The 19,130-nt window shown below is 38.0% G+C and overlaps 1 protein-coding gene and 1 long non-coding RNA gene across 3 annotated transcripts; one reads left to right on the forward strand and one right to left on the reverse strand.

Moving 5' to 3' along the window:
* Positions 1-4,121: 4,121 nt before the first annotated feature.
* LOC137584102 (uncharacterized) lies at positions 4,122-5,674 on the reverse strand. The gene is made up of 3 exons (XR_011033460.1): positions 5,609-5,674; positions 5,512-5,533; positions 4,122-4,251 (listed from the first exon to the last, which is right to left on the reverse strand). It is a non-coding gene; the product is annotated as an uncharacterized lncRNA (long non-coding RNA).
* A 2,371-nt stretch (positions 5,675-8,045) lies between these two features.
* sr (stripe) lies at positions 8,046-18,399 on the forward strand. Of its 2 annotated transcripts, XM_068299258.1 has the most exons (4): positions 8,046-8,634; positions 13,085-13,767; positions 15,658-15,792; positions 16,303-18,398. In XM_068299258.1, exons 2-4 carry the CDS (start codon positions 13,116-13,118, stop codon positions 17,697-17,699), a joined length of 2,184 nt encoding a protein of 727 aa, XP_068155359.1. In that variant the 5' UTR covers positions 8,046-8,634; positions 13,085-13,115; the 3' UTR covers positions 17,700-18,398. The 2 variants fall into 2 exon arrangements, with proteins under 2 accessions (XP_068155359.1, XP_068155358.1); XM_068299257.1 differs by having other exon boundaries at positions 15,658-18,399.
* Positions 18,400-19,130: the final 731 nt, after the last annotated feature.

The following is a 19,130-nucleotide window of genomic DNA, read 5'->3' on the forward strand; positions in this document are numbered from 1 at the left end:
ATTTTATCATAATTAAAGAGAATATTAAAAGTGATGCACTTTTCGTTTTACGTGTTCAACATTAATTTACCATGAGATTATCTTCATTAGACATTTTAAATGAGCAGAAGCAACATTTGTTGTTGTTCCTATTGCTGTTGCTGCTGCTGCTGTTGTTTTTCATGTTGTCACCAAAATTTTGAAAAAGTCCATGTCTTTGCTTGCTTAGAGAGCAAAAGAGAAAAGCAGACAAAATGCAACTATTTGAAGTTATTTTCGCACTTTTCCTGACAGTGTGTCTTCTGTGTCATTGTTCCATGTTTCTGCATTTAATGTGTTGTTGCTGTTGGAGCGTGCCAGCCAGTGTAAAGTGTTTTGGTTGTTGGCCTGTCGCTTTTATTATACAATATGAATGCAGTCAGCCAGCCTGACTGCCTATCCAGGCAGTCGGGCAAAGTCACCCAAAGTCTCTCGGACCGAATAATGTAGGCGTATTTTGATTATGATAAACTGGCGAATTATGTTGTCACTTTGCATTTTTCATATAGTATGTGGAAATGAAATTATATATTTTAAAGGCGAGCTGCAGCTCTCCAACTGTAGCACAAGAAAAATTTACATGTCGTGACATTTTTGTAGGGATTTATGTTTTTATATATGGTTACAAATCTTGTGACAAACCAACAAACGCATCAAGCAACGGGCCACAAATGAATGAACGAACTCCTCTCTTTCTTCGCCAGGAACTTTATGGCAGTCAAGACCCATAGATTTAACAAAATCTTATGGCAACCAAAAGGGTTATCTCTTTCTAAAATATTGATTAAATTTAGGTAACTCTGATCAAATAAATATGTTTCTTGTAATTTACACACCCCAAATGCATCGATCTAAAGATAAGTATGTGTAAAATTAATTACTAACCAATTTAGTTTCTAAATTGCTCTCTCCTCTGCATTTTATCGAATCTGTCTTTCTCTCGTTGTTTATTTTCACCATATTTTGTTGCTAATTTTAAATACTCAATCGGCTATTTTTATCATTTCACGTAACGAACATTTACTTTGTGTTTCTGCTGATGATGTTGTTGCGGTTGTTTTTGTTGTTGTTGATTATAAACAAAATACTTTTTTGCCCCGAAACTAGTTTATTTATTTATTTGCCGACGTCAAGTTCACGAGAAAAAAACAATGACGTTCTCGAGATATTCATTCGTGAAAATCTAAACAGACTCCCACACCAAATAAATATATCTATCTATAGGATCGTATAGTCTATATATAGGGTAGTTAGTTGTTTTTCCTAAGTTAATAATAGATTTTTGCTTTTTGCACAAAACAGAACTGAGAAAAAACACTTTTCCTCGCTATACCAGAGGACGTCATGGATGTTCAGTCGAAGGTGTGTGTAGGCATGCATTATGTGGAAGGAGGGGGAAACTATTATAGGAAAATGGGCCAATTCGATTTGGAAATTTTCGAAATGTTTTCAAATTTCGACAGCTGTGTGATTTTCCACCATTGCTAAATCAATAAAATCGAAAGGAAAAAAAAATAGAAATGAAAATGGAAATGTAAAGACGTGACACACTTGAAGATGCAACTGGCAGTAGAGCTAGAAGAGGCAGGATTGTGGACACATAAAAATTACAAGATATATCAAGAATTTTTCATCATATATGTGCATATACATAGATATGTATAAATACTTATATATAGAAAATTAATGGCAACGTTGTCTAGGCGTGAACACGACAAAAATTTGTTTTAGTCTTTAGTCAACGTGAATTAATGATGTAACTTTGGATGTGTGTCATGGATGTGTGGTGTCTAGTGCCCATGTATTCGAGTTCCTCCAAAACCGACCAGAAAACAGAAACGGAAAAGAATCACCAATGTAAAATATTCATTAACACATTTTCTTCTTTTTTTGAAAATTGGTTCAAGCCCCCTCAACCCGCGACTGCCACCGATCGACACTCGACTAACTGTGTAGTTTTGTTTTGGCTTTTAATCAAATGTGCATATATATCTTCTTTTTTCTTTGGTAGGATCTATAATACATATATGTGCTCAGATTGACTATATCTAAATTTAGACACGGCGACATACATACTTATTATGCTGATTGACGCACAAAGTGAGCGGACTGTGACGCTATCCAGTCTTATCAATAATAAATATATACGTTTAGATAGATACAATCTGTGATTTTGGCTCTATATCTTTATCGATATCACTGCAATCTGTGACGTAGATGACCCAACGACGATAACACTGATAAGTGAATTTGCAAATTTACGTACGAGAACCAAAAACAGAGAAGCATAAATAGAATCAAAGGTCACAAACGTGGCGAATAACATGAACTAAGCATTTGGCAGCTGATCTTTTAATAAGCAACCATTTTAACCCATACCTGAATTTGTTGGAACTTTGTTAAAGTTTATCCATCTAATAATTTTTCTAACAAGTATCTCAGCAATTTATTGGAAATGTGATCTAATAATTTACAGAAAATTTAGACAATGCTTTATTTGAAAATCGAAAGAAAATTCCAATGTGTTGCGCATTTCGTCGTCTCATTTCTATTAATAAAAATGCTTGAATTTCTCTTGATTTTCTTTTCTTTTTATTTCATTTTGTGAGTTTTCCCCTCCAACAACAAATCGTAATATAAACTATCAACGGCATTTAGTGAGATTAACTTTTTGTGGCCGACATTGTCATATAAATATATGTATGTACATATATAAGAAAGAAGAATGAAAATGAAAAGTCATAAATAAAATCATTAAACTGCGCTATTTGGAGGCATGAGATGGGCAATACTCAAAAGAAAAATCCAAATCAAAAATGACACAGAACACAAAGCCAAAAGGAAAATGAAAAACTGCAAAGCATTTGATTGCCATCATCAATTGCCTATAATTATCCACCTTGACCAATAGCTACGAAAACTGAAATCTATTTGCCTATAAATAGAATCCCGTGTACCGTCGGCAGCATCGAGCACTGCCAAAACCCGAGGAAAGCTGATTAAGCGCAACAGAATTTATGAACTTGATGTGAAAATTTATTTGTAATTATTTTGCCAAGCTTTTCACGTCATTAGAGATAAAAATGGAGTGAGAGAAAAGCAAAGAGAAACAAATTAAGAGAGTAGCCATGAATATTTGCCAATTTAGGCCCGATCCGTTTGGGGCGCTCTCTCTCTCGCTCTCTCTCTGTCTTTCGATGGGTGTTCGCTGTTCATTCAGCTGATTAGCACAAGCAGCTGCTGTCAATCTCTCAGCCAAAGAACAAAAAAGAAAACAAGGGAAAACTTGTGCAACCCCAACTCGTGTATCCGACTACTGGATTCCCGTTAATCCCATGTTCTCCCTTAGGCCTGTTTGGTATAATTCGTCCAACTTAATGGATACTTTTCGCATTAGCCATCAATTATAAAAATTCTTGTGACTTGTGGCTATATATGTACGTTCATCAACAAACTATTTTTAAAACTAGTTCAATGAGCCACGCGTTTTATAATTAGATGATTTGCCAATGTAGTGAAAGCTTTTTCATTTTGTGAACCAAAAATAAAGAAAGCAAGATCAATCTCACTGTGGTGTACAAATAGAGCAGTATTGTTTATTTGTCACTTAATAATTTTTGACCCACTTTCCCCCACAGCAACCACCATCCGACCAAAATTGGGCATACTTATTTATTCCATCATGTTTATGCCAAAACTCATACAATTCGCAATTAACCAAAAAGCCTAAGTCTTGGATCTGTGTGGGTTTTTTACCAGACCGATACTACTTGCCTTTTGGAGTAAAAGAAATGTAAAAATACTTTAGTTCAGGACACCTCAAGTAGGAAAACAGCTTGCTAGCTCCACCTTAATATTGCCTGTTTTGAGTGTTTAAGAAATTTTCTCATTTAACAGTCAAACAACAAACTGAATCCTTGTTGTCTATATAACAGATTATAATACATAATTTTGAGATTTTACGATAACATTAAATTGTTTAAACTTTATCTTCACATAGCCCATTGACAGTGGTCGAGTTTCTATTTCTGTTTTTCTGAAAATTAAATTTCCACCTTGTTTTTGTGTTTTTACCAATTCAATGGCCCTTCAGTCACCCCCATTTATCTTTCTCTGTCTCTGCTCCATTTTAAACTTATGGAATATTTTTTCCTCAGTCTGTCCCTCAATTATATTTGCTGTTTTCATTTCCAATTTGTGTGTCTTCTTTGGATTCGGTTGCTTTTTTGTTGACTGCAGCAATTTACGGCAACATGCCAAGATCATAAAGCATATTATGATGATCATAAATTAAATGAAATAATATATATAAAAATACAAAACAGAAGAAAAAAAAACAATATTATTTATGAATGTCCAACAGAAAGAGACAATTCACACTACTTATATGTATACCCCACATACAGGCACAGATACAGACTACATATATTTTTGATATCTAATACAATATATAAATTTATTCGCACCTTAACTCCAAATATAATGATGAGGACGCCCACTGGCCATTGGGTTTATAGCCCCTACCATATCGAGAGATCAATTGGGTAAGGGATTTGGGGGGTTTGAAGGAAAATGAAGTTGACTTGCGTAATGCCCAGCAGCAGCATCTGGTAAATGGTTAACATTCAAGTGTCTACTAAATGGAGGGGCCAAAGGTGGAGGAACAACTTTACAATGTTTCCATTGGCCGCTTGGCTAAATAGAAAACAAAACACTTTTTGCTGTTGTCCCCCAACCTATTTGTTTTTTCTTGGGGACGGGGAAGTGAGTCTCTTACAACGCAGCAACCAATAACAACAAGTGAATGGAGGATGGATGGAAAAAAACACACATATCGAATATACATATATAACTCATAGATTGAAAGAAAGAGAGAGATGGCAATAAACAAGTTGCAATGCAATCAATATGCTTTTAATTACAACCTACACGAATCAGTCTCAGAAAGAGAGAGATTGAGGTAAAGAGACAGAGACAGGGGACTCGCAAGTCTACAGTCGTAAGTCTCAAGAGTTGCCCTAACAAAAGTTTTCACCATTTATGGACAGGCAGCAGACCTTGGGCTCCAACTAGAGACTAGTTTTAGCATTGGCAGTTCGGAGATCTCTCGAAGTATGTTTGTTCGTTTGTTTTCTCTGTCAGTTTGTGGTTTGTTTTGTCTGTTTTTTGTTTTTTTCTTTTTGAGGCGCGTGCCATGTGTCATGCGACTTGCGACTATCTAACGCCTCTGCCTCATCAGCGTCTCCTCAATTGACCCACGCAGAAAATCCACAAAACACACTCAGACAGACACAGAACGAACAAACGAACACACTATGCCACGTTCTGAATGAGATTACTTAAAAACAACTGGCAACCCACACGACAACATCACACACATACAATCATACACGAAATTGGCATATAGACAGATATTGAGAGATATTTACTGTGATGGATAATGAAATGTTTGAAATCTTGTAATGTAAAATCATGTAACGTAATGCAACTAACCTGAGCTTAATGCAGTGAATATCTGAAAAAAGTTTAAAAAATAGAAATTAATTTACTATAAAATACATACTTTTTTTTTTTTTAGTTTTTGTTTCACCTTCTTTTGTGCGACTGTAATTAGAATGCTCAAGACTGGGTGTGCACTCACTCAATTGAGGAAAAGGTGCAGTCAGTCAAGCAGTTTCCAGTCATCTTAGTCACTTCTAAAAAGCTAAAACTCTGCTTCGGGGCCCATGTCCATCTATGGCTGACATTTTATTACAACAATTTTCATCGACTACTTCCAATTTTTATATTAGACAATTTAATAATTGCCTGCCAAAGTGTAAATTGTATAGACACATACATATATAAATATATTTATTCGTGGGTGTTGTCAGGGGCTGGGCCCAATATTTTTGATCGTTTTCTTCCCCTACAAAAATGATTCTCCCCCAAAATACTTTTTGATTAGGGACCACGTCATAGAGCGCCTGCAGCCAATGGAAGGGTCAAGAAAGAAAAATATAGTGTGAGTAGGCTTAGTTATTTTTGGATGCCTGGCGTAATGAGTTTTCATTTGGCTTAGACAGCTTCATTGGCGAACGTTTGTCTACAGGTGGCACAGTTCGTACGTCTTAGATTCCCCCGACCACACAAGCTCCACCCGCAACTAGCTCATCATACATCCCTCTCAAAAATCATGTGAAGGTTAAAAATAGTCAAAACAAAACAACGCCAAAATGAGGCAAAGTTCTATTTTTGGGTGTAGTGAGAGAGCAAAGGAGAAGGAAGCGGTCGAGCGGTCTATGGCAAATCGGTGAATCTGCCGAGATATTGGCGGACGAGCACGTAATCTTTGTCTGTTGAACTTTGCCGACTATTTGCCGTAAACAAAACAAAACAAAACAGGGAAAGGAAAATTCTCCAAGGTGTTATTTTTAGGTCATGGCGCGCTGCTGCTGCGGCTGTGCCGCCTCTCTACCTAATATCGATGTCTGGATTGTGTTTATAGTTTTGCTTATCATCATCATCATTCTCACCGTTATAAAGAAGGCCGGCCGGCTTGTCGGCCGGTCATTGGACACGCGTGCCACCCACCCAAACTCTCCTTAGAACACCCACCACCCCCAAGACTATTGCCAGTACCCGCTACCAAGTGTATTTTCTTCTTCTTTGGCATTGTCCATAGTCGAAAAATTGCATTTCGCTCTTTTCAGATGCCTCCTGGCATCGTTTCAATAATTTCATTTTATGTGGCATTTTGTTTATGCTTTTCGTTTTTTTTTTTTTGATTTTCCTTCTCAACAATGCGGAATGCAATTTCGCCTGTCTAACCTTGTCCTTAGCACATGAAAATTGTTTACAGCTTGTGGGCGGAAATGAACAAATTTTGGAGTCAATTTGAGCGAAATATGACAAATATCATGTAAAAACTAAAATATATATCCCAAAGAGATATTTTTCAATTGTTTGGCTGAACTATTGAAATAAACAACACATTTTATTGTCATTTTATAAGATTGATAATATATTCCATTGTATTTTAAAGGAGCTATTTGTAAATATTTCTGAAGAATTAAACAGTTTTGGATAAATATTTTCGATAGTGAATAAATGTGTCAAGTTTATAATTGATTTACTAATTGGCCAAATAGTCCGAGCGCATAAGTTCTATATTACCATGCGCAACCGTGATTTAATAAACAAACAAGAATCAAAATTGTAGTCTCAGACATTGGCCAAAAACTGAACACGAACTGTCCATAAATGGTCAAGTGAATCATTTTGTTTAAAATTTGCCTACATTTTCGGCGGCTGCCTCATGCCAAAGAACGAAAAACAATGTGTTTACGGTATTTACGTAGATGCAGGAGGAATAAAAAGGAAAGAAAGGCTAATGGGCCGCAAATTTTCGCGCGGACTGATGACGTATTTTGGGAAATTATCAACAATATACAACTGAACCTACATACATACATGAGAATATATAATCTATGTGTATATCTATGTGGAATAGGTGGAGGCTTGCTCTGCTGGGGTACCTGTTGTGTTATTTTTACCTCGGAGAGTCCAACGCCAAAGCAAGAGAGAGATCTCTGAAAAAACTCACCACACCTTACCCATCCATACACACACAGGGACAAACACACCGAATAGCTATTGCTTCGGTTAGTCTTGTTGGCAAACTGTTGATTGGCTGCTCTGCGCCTGCGCCATGAAAATGGCTGCAGCGAAGGGAGGCAACAAGAACTACGATTGGATCAAATCGGCCAGAGGCACCGAAAACCGGCCGGCTATAGTGACGTCGGACTCGGAGCAGTAAAGATTTTCCCCACTACACACCAAACTTGCGCTCTCTCCCTCTCTGTCTGTCTCTCTTTCGAACTTGCCGCTGGTGGCTTTTGTTAGGCGCGTGCCGAGAGCCGCCAAGCAGTGGTCCCCGAGTAGGGGCAATCCCTCCTCTATTATATAGTTTTACTGATGTTGAGTTTTTCATTCATAAAACCCGAAAGAGTGCGCATCTCGTGCCTCAGTTTTGTTCGAACAAGCAAACGCGACGGTTGAAACAAAGCGAAGAAACAGTTCTTATACAAAAGCTAAAAACATATAACAAATTTTAAGCAAGCAACAAAAAAAAAAAAAAAAAAGCAAAGCAGTAAAAACTAAAAGCAAAATTCAAATAAGTGCAATATTTAAATATATATTGTCGCATCTCCAAAAAACAAAACAAATTGTGCTAAAACGTATAATGCAAATTATTTCAAAAGTGAAAGGATTTTCTGTGGCCATACTCAAACAAAACCAAAAGCCGCTCATTGAAATTTCAATGAATGAAAATTTTATCTACACGCAAAAGAAGAAGATGTTAGCTTGAGTAAACCGAAAAAGAGAAGGAAAAACATACAAAAAACAAAAGAGAAAAGGAATATTTCTATTGATTTTCTTTTAGCAAGTATAAAAAAAAAAAAAGAAAATAAAAAGCAAAAGTGAGAACTCAAAGTGCTTTGTCCTATATGTTTAGTATTTAAGTGTGTATGTGACTACTGAGTGGAAAACCCAAGGCAAACTAAGGCATCCAAAAAGAAAGGGAACTTTTGCTCCTTCACCCCGAATTCTTCTACACGTGCCATTTTGATCCAGGTGGGTGAAAAGTTACCAATTCTGAATTTTTCTCATTTAGATAAAGTGTACACGTTATACATAATCATCAAATGTACGTCAATTTGGAGTGCAATATTACAAATTGAAATAGAAAAAATATATTGATAAACAAACTAACGATAAGAAATTTAAGGAAAATGTGAAGAAATATATCTATTTTTATGACCCTTGAAGTTTTCTACAGATTCTTATTGTAAAATTCTGAATTTTCTAAATCTACAAATTTTCTTTATGAAAACTTGTGAAAATTGAATTTAGCAGCCAGTATTTCGTTTTTACATGTGTATATAAATTCATTTAACGCCTAATAAAAATTTCTGCACGTTACACCTGAGAGAGATATATGTGATGTGATGGGATGGTTCGGCAAAATGGCAACTATGTAGCAGAGCAAGTGAAATATTTCTACAAAATATGTATGAGACGATGCATATACATTTGCTAATTTATAGACAACATTTTGTTAGTGCGGTCAATTTAAACAAATGACAACAACAACAACAAGAACTTTGAGAGACAAAAACAAAATTTTCATATACAATTTAATGGCACATTTTTGTGTGGCAGCGGCGGCTGGCATCGAGTGAGTTGCTTCGGTTTGATGGAAAAATAATTAGCAAAATGATTTACAGGCAATCTCCCATGACCCAAAGATGAGTAGTAATGGAAAGAGATGGCTTTAAAATAATGGATGGAAAAACTATGCTGAAGGTTTTTCCCGAAACGGCGGAGCCATATACATACATACGTTTTTGTTTATGAAAATAATTATGAGATCAAACATGAAAAAGCCGACGGTGGCAAAAGTTCATTTAACACTTTTTCCTTCCACCAACAACCAAAAACAACTTTGACAAAATCCCGTCGATGCCGCCTCCGCCAACGGCTGCCGCCGACGGATATGTCTGCCAACCTAAACAAGAAAATCGGTTTCGAATCTTTTTTTTTGCTTTTGTCTTTTAAGTGCCTACTAAAATGATTTTAAAAACTTTATAAAAATATACCTAAATACACAGACATACATACATACATACATACATACATATGTAGGCCTGCGGCTGTTTATTTTCATTAATTGTTCTCATGAGGAAAACACAGCAGAAACAGCAACACCAACAACAACACCAACGAAGCGAAAAGCTGTTGGCATGAAAAGTGTGACAAAGTGTTACGCATCCACAGAAGGTGGAGGATGGATGCATGGATAGATGGATGGATGGAGGAGAAAAGTCGGCAAAAGATACATTTTGTAAGCGATGTTGCCGTTGTCCATGGGATGGCTAGTGGATGGTGTTGCTGTTGCTGTTATGCTTAACTTGTTGCCTGCTGCCCGCTGTGTGAATGATGGACTTTGTTGTTGTTCCCCTTCCATGTCAGTGTGAGAGAGAGACCAGAGAGTTGCATTTTTTGTATCTATGTATGTATGTATGTGTATCTGCAAGATACTTTTACTCCTCAAACACCATCAAGTCTTTTGCATTTTGACTAATGATGCCGATGCTTCGACTTTAACTTGGACTCGGGCATCGCCTTCGCCAGGTTTCTCCAATTTCTTTTTATGTTAATAACCAACAATAATAACAACAGCAACAACAACAACCAACGTCATATTATTATTATTGTTAATTGAGAATTCTTTTTGTTTTATTGTCATTGTTGTTGTATTGTCTTTTCCCAAGGTTGCATAAGATTTGGTTTCAAAAGAGCAGGGAAAAAAAACTAAAAACAACATTCGTTGGGTTATTTTTGGTTTGGCTAAGTAGCCATAGTAAAAGGTCGCCTCGCATCGCCTAGCCTCCACCACTTGAAGACTTCACCTTAACTCTTAATCCTCAATAAAAACAACAAAAAATACATATTATATTCATCCAACCGCGGCACCGACTTGGCTATACCTCTTGCTAACCTGAGATCTAGGATAAAGATGATCAACAAAATGTATCTTCTTATGTTGTCTGTAGGTCAATCGTTAGCTGCCACTTGCCATCCTAACAAATTGTCGCCTATCTATCGAAATGTTAACACTCACGACAAGGAAAGAAGAAAAAACACAACGCAAACTGAAAATTGTATAGAACTACAACTAAATGGTGTGGTAAAAAACAAAGTTTCAAACCAGTTTGCACCAAACTTAATTAAAATAATATCAACATAACAATTTTTTGCCTTCTTCCTCAGCGAGTCTCGAGTCAGGCTTTAACTCCCCTCTACTCTATCTCTCTCTTGTTTTCTCTTGCTGACTCTTTCATTCTCTATCCATCTATCTATCTAGCTAGCTGTGTGCCAATATTCATTCATGGCAAGATCTTGACATGTCTCGATGTATCTCTGTGTCTGTCCGTCTCTCTGTCCGTCTTATACTACATACAACCAAAGCAAAGCAAACCAAAATGCTATGCAAAAATATGCAGAGTGAAAGAAGCCTGTGTGTGTGTATATACATACATACATAGGTGAAGACCAGAGACACAACATTTACAAAATACATAGATTTTATACAGTAAATTTTGTTTAAAGTAAACTGCAGATTAATAACCCTTCGATGACACGATTTGAGAATAGAAAGAGAAAAAAAGACGCTTCTCTAAACTTGTTCAGACAGATGCTAATACTTGTTAGATCAACTGCTAAAAAGCAATTCATTAATTATTTTATAAATTTTAGCATCAATTTATTGGAAACATTTCAAAGAAACCCCTTTTGGTTTTTCTTTAACAAGTTAATTTTAGCCAGTACTCACTGTAGACCTGTAGCTCTGTAGGCAACCACTTGGACAGCTCTGGGATCGTGTGTGTGTGTTGTTGTATATTTCTTCTTTTTTTTCTTTTTGTATTTTTTATTTTATTTAAGGGAGTGTCAATTGTTGGCCAAGTTATTAAGCGCAAAGCCAAGAAGAAGTCAAGAAGAGATCGAAACCAAAGACACAACACCCAAGACCAGTTCCAGGTTATCTTAGTGTGTATGTCTGTTGTGTCTGCGCTTTTTGTGAATGTGTTAGAGTCTTTTTGTATGTGTATATGTGTATGATTCATATGGCAACTTAAACTTCAAAAAAGCCCAAGATACAAATCTTTGATCGACTGTAAAAATTATTGACTCTGGGCGCATAATTTTATGAATGAACCGAACCAACCGAGACACACACAGCCACAAATCAACAGACAAAAGCAAAGACAGCACGCGCGCTAGCTAGAAAGGAGCTGCTCGAAACTGTTGGTGGTGTTGCCAGTGGTTCATTGTGTGGCTGATGGTACTGAGCGGTCCGAGATTGTTGGCCGCCGCCAGTCGAGAGACTCTGCACTGAAGTCTGGAGTGCACTTTGCCATGGAAATTATGCGTGAAATCAAATGTAAATAAGAAAGCAAAAGTGCCAAAAACCACTAAGGGCATAGAGCGGCGGGGTCGGCAGAGAGGAGTTTAGGGGAGGATGGGGACATGGCACGGTAGTTATTTTGGCGCATAGCTGCCTGTCAACACGAGTGCACTTGTAATGCAAATCAACGCGGTCAAGCGGCCGCCAAAAACACTTGATAGTTACGACGATGATGATGAAGATGAAGATAATGATGATGACGCCATGGCATGAGGCAAGAGGTTCGGATCGAGAGTTCGAAGCTAGCTAGATTGCATATGCCTAAATGTTAGAGTTGGGAAGACGTGATCAAGAAATCATTAGACATAATAAGCCAAGTTTATTAGACAGGCTTTAATTGAGAGACGAGACGCCGTTAAAATCGAAAAAAAAACGATTTTTAACAAAGTATGATATGAAGAAAGAGATTGCACAAGATCATTTTTGAACCTACTACACTGAGAGAAACTAATTCCTCTTCAACTGTCACAACGCTGACCCATTTCCCCTTCAGCTCAGCATTGTTCTGTCCTCTGTTTTCTTCTTCTTTTGGCTTAAGGTGTGGGAAACACAATTGTTCTACTTCTCAGCTAATGTAATAAGTTCGTTTCATAGTTTTTTAAGTGCTTAATCGATTTTAATTTAATTGCCTAGGGTCATGTGGGTGGTGGTGTCCGTCTCTGCTGGTAGATGAAGCGAAAGTTTCTGTGACAAATTAAATTGTTTTGTGGTTAGTAAATTGTCAAATTTTATGAAGGCAAGAAGAGGGAAACTAGCCCGGGGAATTGCTTATGCAATTGAACAGCTGTCATGGCAAATCAATTGAAAAAACGTAACCGAAAGAGGCGGCCGGTTTTACGGTGACCATCGAGAGACTGAGTAAACATGATTTTTTTGTCATTATGTTTTTTTTTTTTTGTTTTTTATTGAATGGTCAAGGGAAGTTGCATTAGCAATATACCGTATTTTTTTGTACGTATTCAAAGACTTAAAATTAAAAACAATAACCTTAAATTTGTTTAAGCTTTTGAGACTTGACTAATTTTGCAGTTTTGGCTCTTTTCTATGTTTTTTTAGGCGGCGTAGCCCTGGAACCCAATCAGCTACCATGATCATGGAAGGGCTTGAAACCCTGGTGGCGCCAACGCATCACGCATTCCTGCTAACCGAAACGGCCGCTGCGGCCCATTTTAATGTCCTGAGCTTCGATACGTGCCTCTTCAAGACTAGCACAGCGGCTCAGAGCAGCAGCCCATCGACGGCGGCCTCGACAGCCTATTTTGGCAACCCAAGTGCTAGCACCAGTTCATCGACGAGCAGTTCAAACAGTACCCAAACATTGCTCCATTATTCATCCGTATCGGCGGCGGCAGCAGCAGCAGCGGCCGCAGCATCAGCAGCGGCTTCAAATAGCAACACAAACAACTCCGTGTTAAGGGCTCGCAACCAAACAACCACCCCAACTCAGGGCGGTAGTCCAGGCCTTGCCCAAGCAGCACAGCCCAGTGCTGCAGCCAGTAGTGGCCGAAGCTCGGCCTCCCATTTGAGTCTTTTGAACACAAGTCAACATAGTCCCGTACAGCCTGAAGGTGCAGAGCATCACCATCACCACCAACAACAGCATCCTCAGCAGCATCACCAACAGCAGCATCCCCTGATTGAGGCTCTGCCCGGTGATCTCAATACGCCGGTGACAACATCTACCGATATACCCTCGTTTTTTGGTCCATCTACTGTGGTGGAGCCACCCCCAATTACCGGTAAGTTTCCTATATGGAATTTAACAAAGAAATTCAGAAAACGTTCCTCATTAGTAAGCTTGGCTTAGCTTGCATAGGCAGCAACAATTGGTCTTAATTTTGTGTTTTAGTTTCGACACTGTTACCCCATTCCAACCCATTCCTTCTCTGTGACGATATCAATCACAGTTCGCTTGAATAAGCTGCCTCTCCGGCTGGCTGACTACTGCAGCTGGGCACGCTTTAGTTTCGCAGAAATCGAACAACACGGGAGGTCGCATCATCGCTCATCGTCGCCAACGACCACAGACGGCGACGGAGACTACTGCAACTGCAACTGAGATGGAGTCAGATGCAGAAGCTGCAAAAGGCAAAAGTGTCGGCCAGAAGACTAATTACGCGACAAAAAGAGAGAGAGAGAGAGAGAGAGCGAAAGGGAGAATCAGAAGAACCCCAGGCCTGTCCCAGTCCAAGATTTGTTTCTTCTGCTTGTGGTTTTTGTTTGTTTTTTACACGATCATCATTAATGCCGGCATTGGACTTGAAGTATTGATTGAGTTGCATTGCGGCTAATGTGCTGCGACATCAATTTCGCTTCAGCGAATGCAATGAGAAGAAAGGAGGACAAGGCAAGGGTGCGGGAATTGTAGGGAGAATTCACAGAACTCCAATGCCACATACAAAATACATATATTTTGACAGGCTCCAGGAAGTGCAATTGTCCAATTTCTATATTAGCTATGACAGATATGGACCCTGGCCAGACATTTCGACAGATAAATAGATAGATATGCATTTTTTGGTATAAATTATGTCTTCTTCTTATACTTGAATGGCTTGCCAAGTTTAGCGATTAAAAACTGCTTTATCACTAGTGTCTCTCTGTCTCTAAAGCAAATTGTTTTGCTCTCCATTTTTTGTTAGCAGCAGCAGTGCGTGGGGGACGATTGGACGAAGAAACCAGAAATTTATGAGTGACAGTTTTTTGGCTTAGAAAATTAAATGAACATAAAATATATATAGATAGATATGTATATGTATGTACATACATACATATATCATTTCAGATTTTTAGTTTCTTCAATTGTTTCAGACTCTAAGGGCAAAATTATGCCAACAATTAAACTCAATTGAGAGAGAGAGGCAAGTTGAAGTGAATGGAGAGAGGGAAAAATCTAGTTTCAGTATACTTTATTTGCCTTTAATTCAATTAGAAATGTGTCAGGCAGTCACATATTATTCTACACTATTCTGGAGTGTGTGTGTCTGATATGTCTGGGCTTGGAATGGGAATGAGAGACGTCATCTTGTCGTATCTGCTGGGAAATTGCGCTTGAGAAACATTGACACTGAACGGAAATGTTTAATACATGCGCGAAAGCGATGATGATGATCATGATGCAGTTGTTGTTGCTTTAGATTAATTAAGAGCTTTTTTCTTCTTATTATTATTATTGTTTAGACTTAGCCATATCACCATACACCAGAGCAACATTACGCAAAATTAGATAGAGTGATAGAGAAAGAGTTTTAATTATAACATTTAGAGTAAAGAACTAATACATATGTTGATATCAGTACATAAACGAAACGAAAGTCATTTGGGTTGTGCCAAAATATATAAAAAACTAAATAGAGTAATGTTTGTATGCTTCAGCGAAATAGAAGGAAAGACTGATTTATGTACACACTGTAGTCTGACAAGGGATTAGTGGGTTATTTAAGATGTGACTCCTTCGCCATGCAGCTGCATCCATTAGTGTCTCAGAGATAAAGCAACTTCCACTCAATTTCAACTGCAACAATCGACATGAAAGGAAAAACTTTTCTCTTGGGCCCATTTTTTTCTCTTCTTTTATTTTGGAAAATTTTCTTTATTTCTAAAATTTTTTTTTTTTAAATTTTTTGCAGGCTCTATTGAATCAGAGGACTTATCTCTGGAGCCACAAATTGTCTCTGTGGCCAGTCCGGTATTGTCCTCGTGCAGTACATTGAAGGAGGAGCGTAGCACACCGCCAATTTTGACAATTGTTAAGGAAGAATCAAGTAATAATAGTTGTAATATGTATTCACACAACAACAACAACAACACATCAACAACACAGGCAAAACAGAATACAAGTGAAAACAATAATCACACAAATGAAAGCGGCGTTGGTTCGCCAGCAACAGCCTCACACTCACAACAACAACAACAGCAGCAACAGCAACAACAACAGCTGCATCACAATAGCAACACGAATACCAATACGAATTGCCACCACAGTCATCAGCAGCAACACCAACAACAACAACAACAGCAACAACAACAACAACACATGAGCTCCCCGCAACATCAGCAACAATACCAACAACACCAAATATTACACGAACAATTGCCACATCATCATCACCATCATCATCATCATCACCACCATCCACACAATCACCACCAACAACAACAACAACAACAACATCAACAACAACAACACCAACACTATCAGCAGCATGCTCTCCAACAGCAACAACAACAACAGACTGGCAAAATCTCTTATCGTGGCATTTTTACCACCACAGGCAACCCAAACAACAACAGCAATCACATGAGCCAACAACAGCAGCAACACCAGCAGCAATTGGCCTCGCCGCAGCAACTAAACGTATTGCCTGGCCAAATGTCACCACCCTCCAATAGTCTCGGCAATAGTTGGGGCCTACCTAGCCCCGACAAATCTCTATTCCAACCACCCATGTTTAATTTGCCCGCACAATATGCTATGCAACAGCAGCAGCAGCAACAACAGCAGCTACAACAACAGCAGCAACATCCCCAACATCAACAGCAATCTCTTACGCCCACTCCTTACGATGATGGCCGAGCAGCCGCCGCCGCTGCAGCAGCTGCTGCAGCTGCTCAGCAACATGCCGAATTACTTGGCCTAACAATGGACTGCACTCCATTGTTGCTTAAACCAGGACCGCCGCCAACATATACTGCAACTACGAGTGTAGCAGCCGCAACAGTGGGATTCACCAGCCTGGCGGAATTGCAAACCACCCATGAGCAACAGCAACAACAATACGCTGCCCGTAGTCAGATTTCAGGAACCAAATATCAATGGTTGGATATGGATCAGCAACAAGTGCAACAGCAGCAGCAGCAGCAGCAACAAGTGCAACAGCAATCGCAACAGACATTGGTATTGCCGGGACCCACTTCATCGGCTAGTTCTAGCAATGCAGCATTAGGGGTTCTAATACCCAAACAGGAACAATCCTATCCAGAGCCCAGTTCAAATGGCACCGGCTACTCAGCGACTTCTGGCGGTGGGAGCAGTGCCAATGCTAATGCTACAGCAGTTCAATTAGCTGAATATAGCCCTTCTACTAGCAAGGGTCATGAGATATTGTCACAAGTCTATCAACAGAGCACTTTGCCCTTGAAATTGGTTCCGGTCAAGCCACGAAAATATCCAAATCGTCCCAGTAAGACACCCGTACATGAGCGACCCTATGCCTGCCCGGTGGAAAACTGCGATCGCCGGTTCTCCCGATCCGACGAGCTAACTCGCCATATACGCATTCACACTGGCCAAAAACCATTCCAGTGCCGCATTTGCATGCGTAGCTTCAGTCGCAGTGATCACTTGACCACCCACATACGCACTCACACGGGTGAAAAGCCATTTAGTTGTGATATATGTGGTAGGAAGTTCGCCCGATCCGATGAGAAGAAGCGACATGCTAAAGTTCACCTAAAGCAGCGTATCAAGAAGGAAAGCAAAGCGTCTAGAAGTGAACAACAGCAGCAGCAACAGCAACAACAGCAGCAGCAACAACAACAACAACAATTGCAACAGCAGCAACAGCAACAACATCATCAATATCAACCCCATCCCCATCATCATTTGTTGCAGGCCGCCGATTTGGCAATCGTCAGCTCTGCGGCAGCAGCAGCAGCAACGTCCATGTAGACCGAAGAGAATTCAACATCAACGATTGATTCCTCTCATCATCAGGTGCCATTTCTAGATCTCAATCTGGAGCATTTAGAGGTTGGTTTAACCTCAGATTATGGCACTCTCTCACCGTTAAATAGCCCCCCGCTTGCAGTTTAAATACGTGTTTGTTAGTCAAAATGCAGAGGATAGCCAGCCGCTATTCAGCTGTAAAGAGGGGACTGGGGAAGAGGAATCAATTGTAGATGCTGAATCTGATTAAGAACATGAAAAAATCGAAATAAACCAGAGAGTTAAATGTTGTTGAAATTTCGGGTTGTAATCTAAATACAAATGTGTATACATATGTACATATATACGTATTTGTATGCAAGACACTAAATCTTAAATTATAGCATAGCCCACACGGACACTGAAACACAGACACACGCACACGGACAAACAAAAAGTTACTAACAATGCCTAATTGAAAAATAATCCTAATAACAAATACACACGCACACGCAAAACCATATTTAACTTATATCTCTAATACTGTGATCTCATGTGTAATAATTAATAATTTTAATTTCTTTTTTAACTAAACAACAATTAATTATTAATTATTATTTAAGAGAGATAATTTCAAAAATTATGATTATTATTATTATTATTATTATTGTACGTATCTATTATTAAACAAAAAAACAAAACAAACAAACAAACAAACGAAAAAAAATTCAACTCCTTTTTCTTAGCTAATTGTTCATAATTTAACACACTAATTTATTCAATTTAAGTAAGAAAAGAAAACATAAATTTTATTAACTTATTCACCGCTCTTTGAAATCTGATCAAATTTTAGATTTAGGTTTTAACAACTACACCATAAATGTATAAATTCATAAATTTATAAATAATTGCAAACAATTTTACCATATCATTTTTTCGATCGAAGAAAGAACAACAAACAACAACAAGTAACGAAAAAAAAAAACCCTTGTACTTCCTTAATTTGATTCGAAATCAAACAAAACAACACAAAACAAAAAGCAACAAATTTATTTAAAATTCTTAATGATAATTTAGTTTTAGTTTATGTTTTACGTTCAAAACACACAAACACACACGCACGCATACACACAAACATACAACACATATTTTTTATATATGTACCTATAAATTAGTTCATTTTATTTTTCGAAAATATATAACAATTTTTCAAAAAAACAAAAATATTAAGAAACTTTTGATTTATTTTTCTATTTTTATTTATTTTTTTGTAAACACTCGTTTTGCTCTCAATATTAAGTAAATTGACCCTATAGGTTTTAGTGCAGTACACTATTTTTATGAATGCAATGAATGACGGCTTTCACAGTTGAAAAAGAATCTGACTGAAAGACGGGGTTTCTGAAAACAAAAACTATGTACTTTTGGTTTTTATGTACACATTCTTCTTCTATT

Source organism: Drosophila tropicalis, unplaced genomic scaffold (genome assembly GCF_018151085.1).
Source record: "Drosophila tropicalis isolate 14030-0801.00 unplaced genomic scaffold, ASM1815108v1 contig_878, whole genome shotgun sequence".
In the NCBI taxonomy this organism is placed as follows: Eukaryota; Metazoa; Arthropoda; class Insecta; order Diptera; family Drosophilidae; genus Drosophila; species Drosophila tropicalis.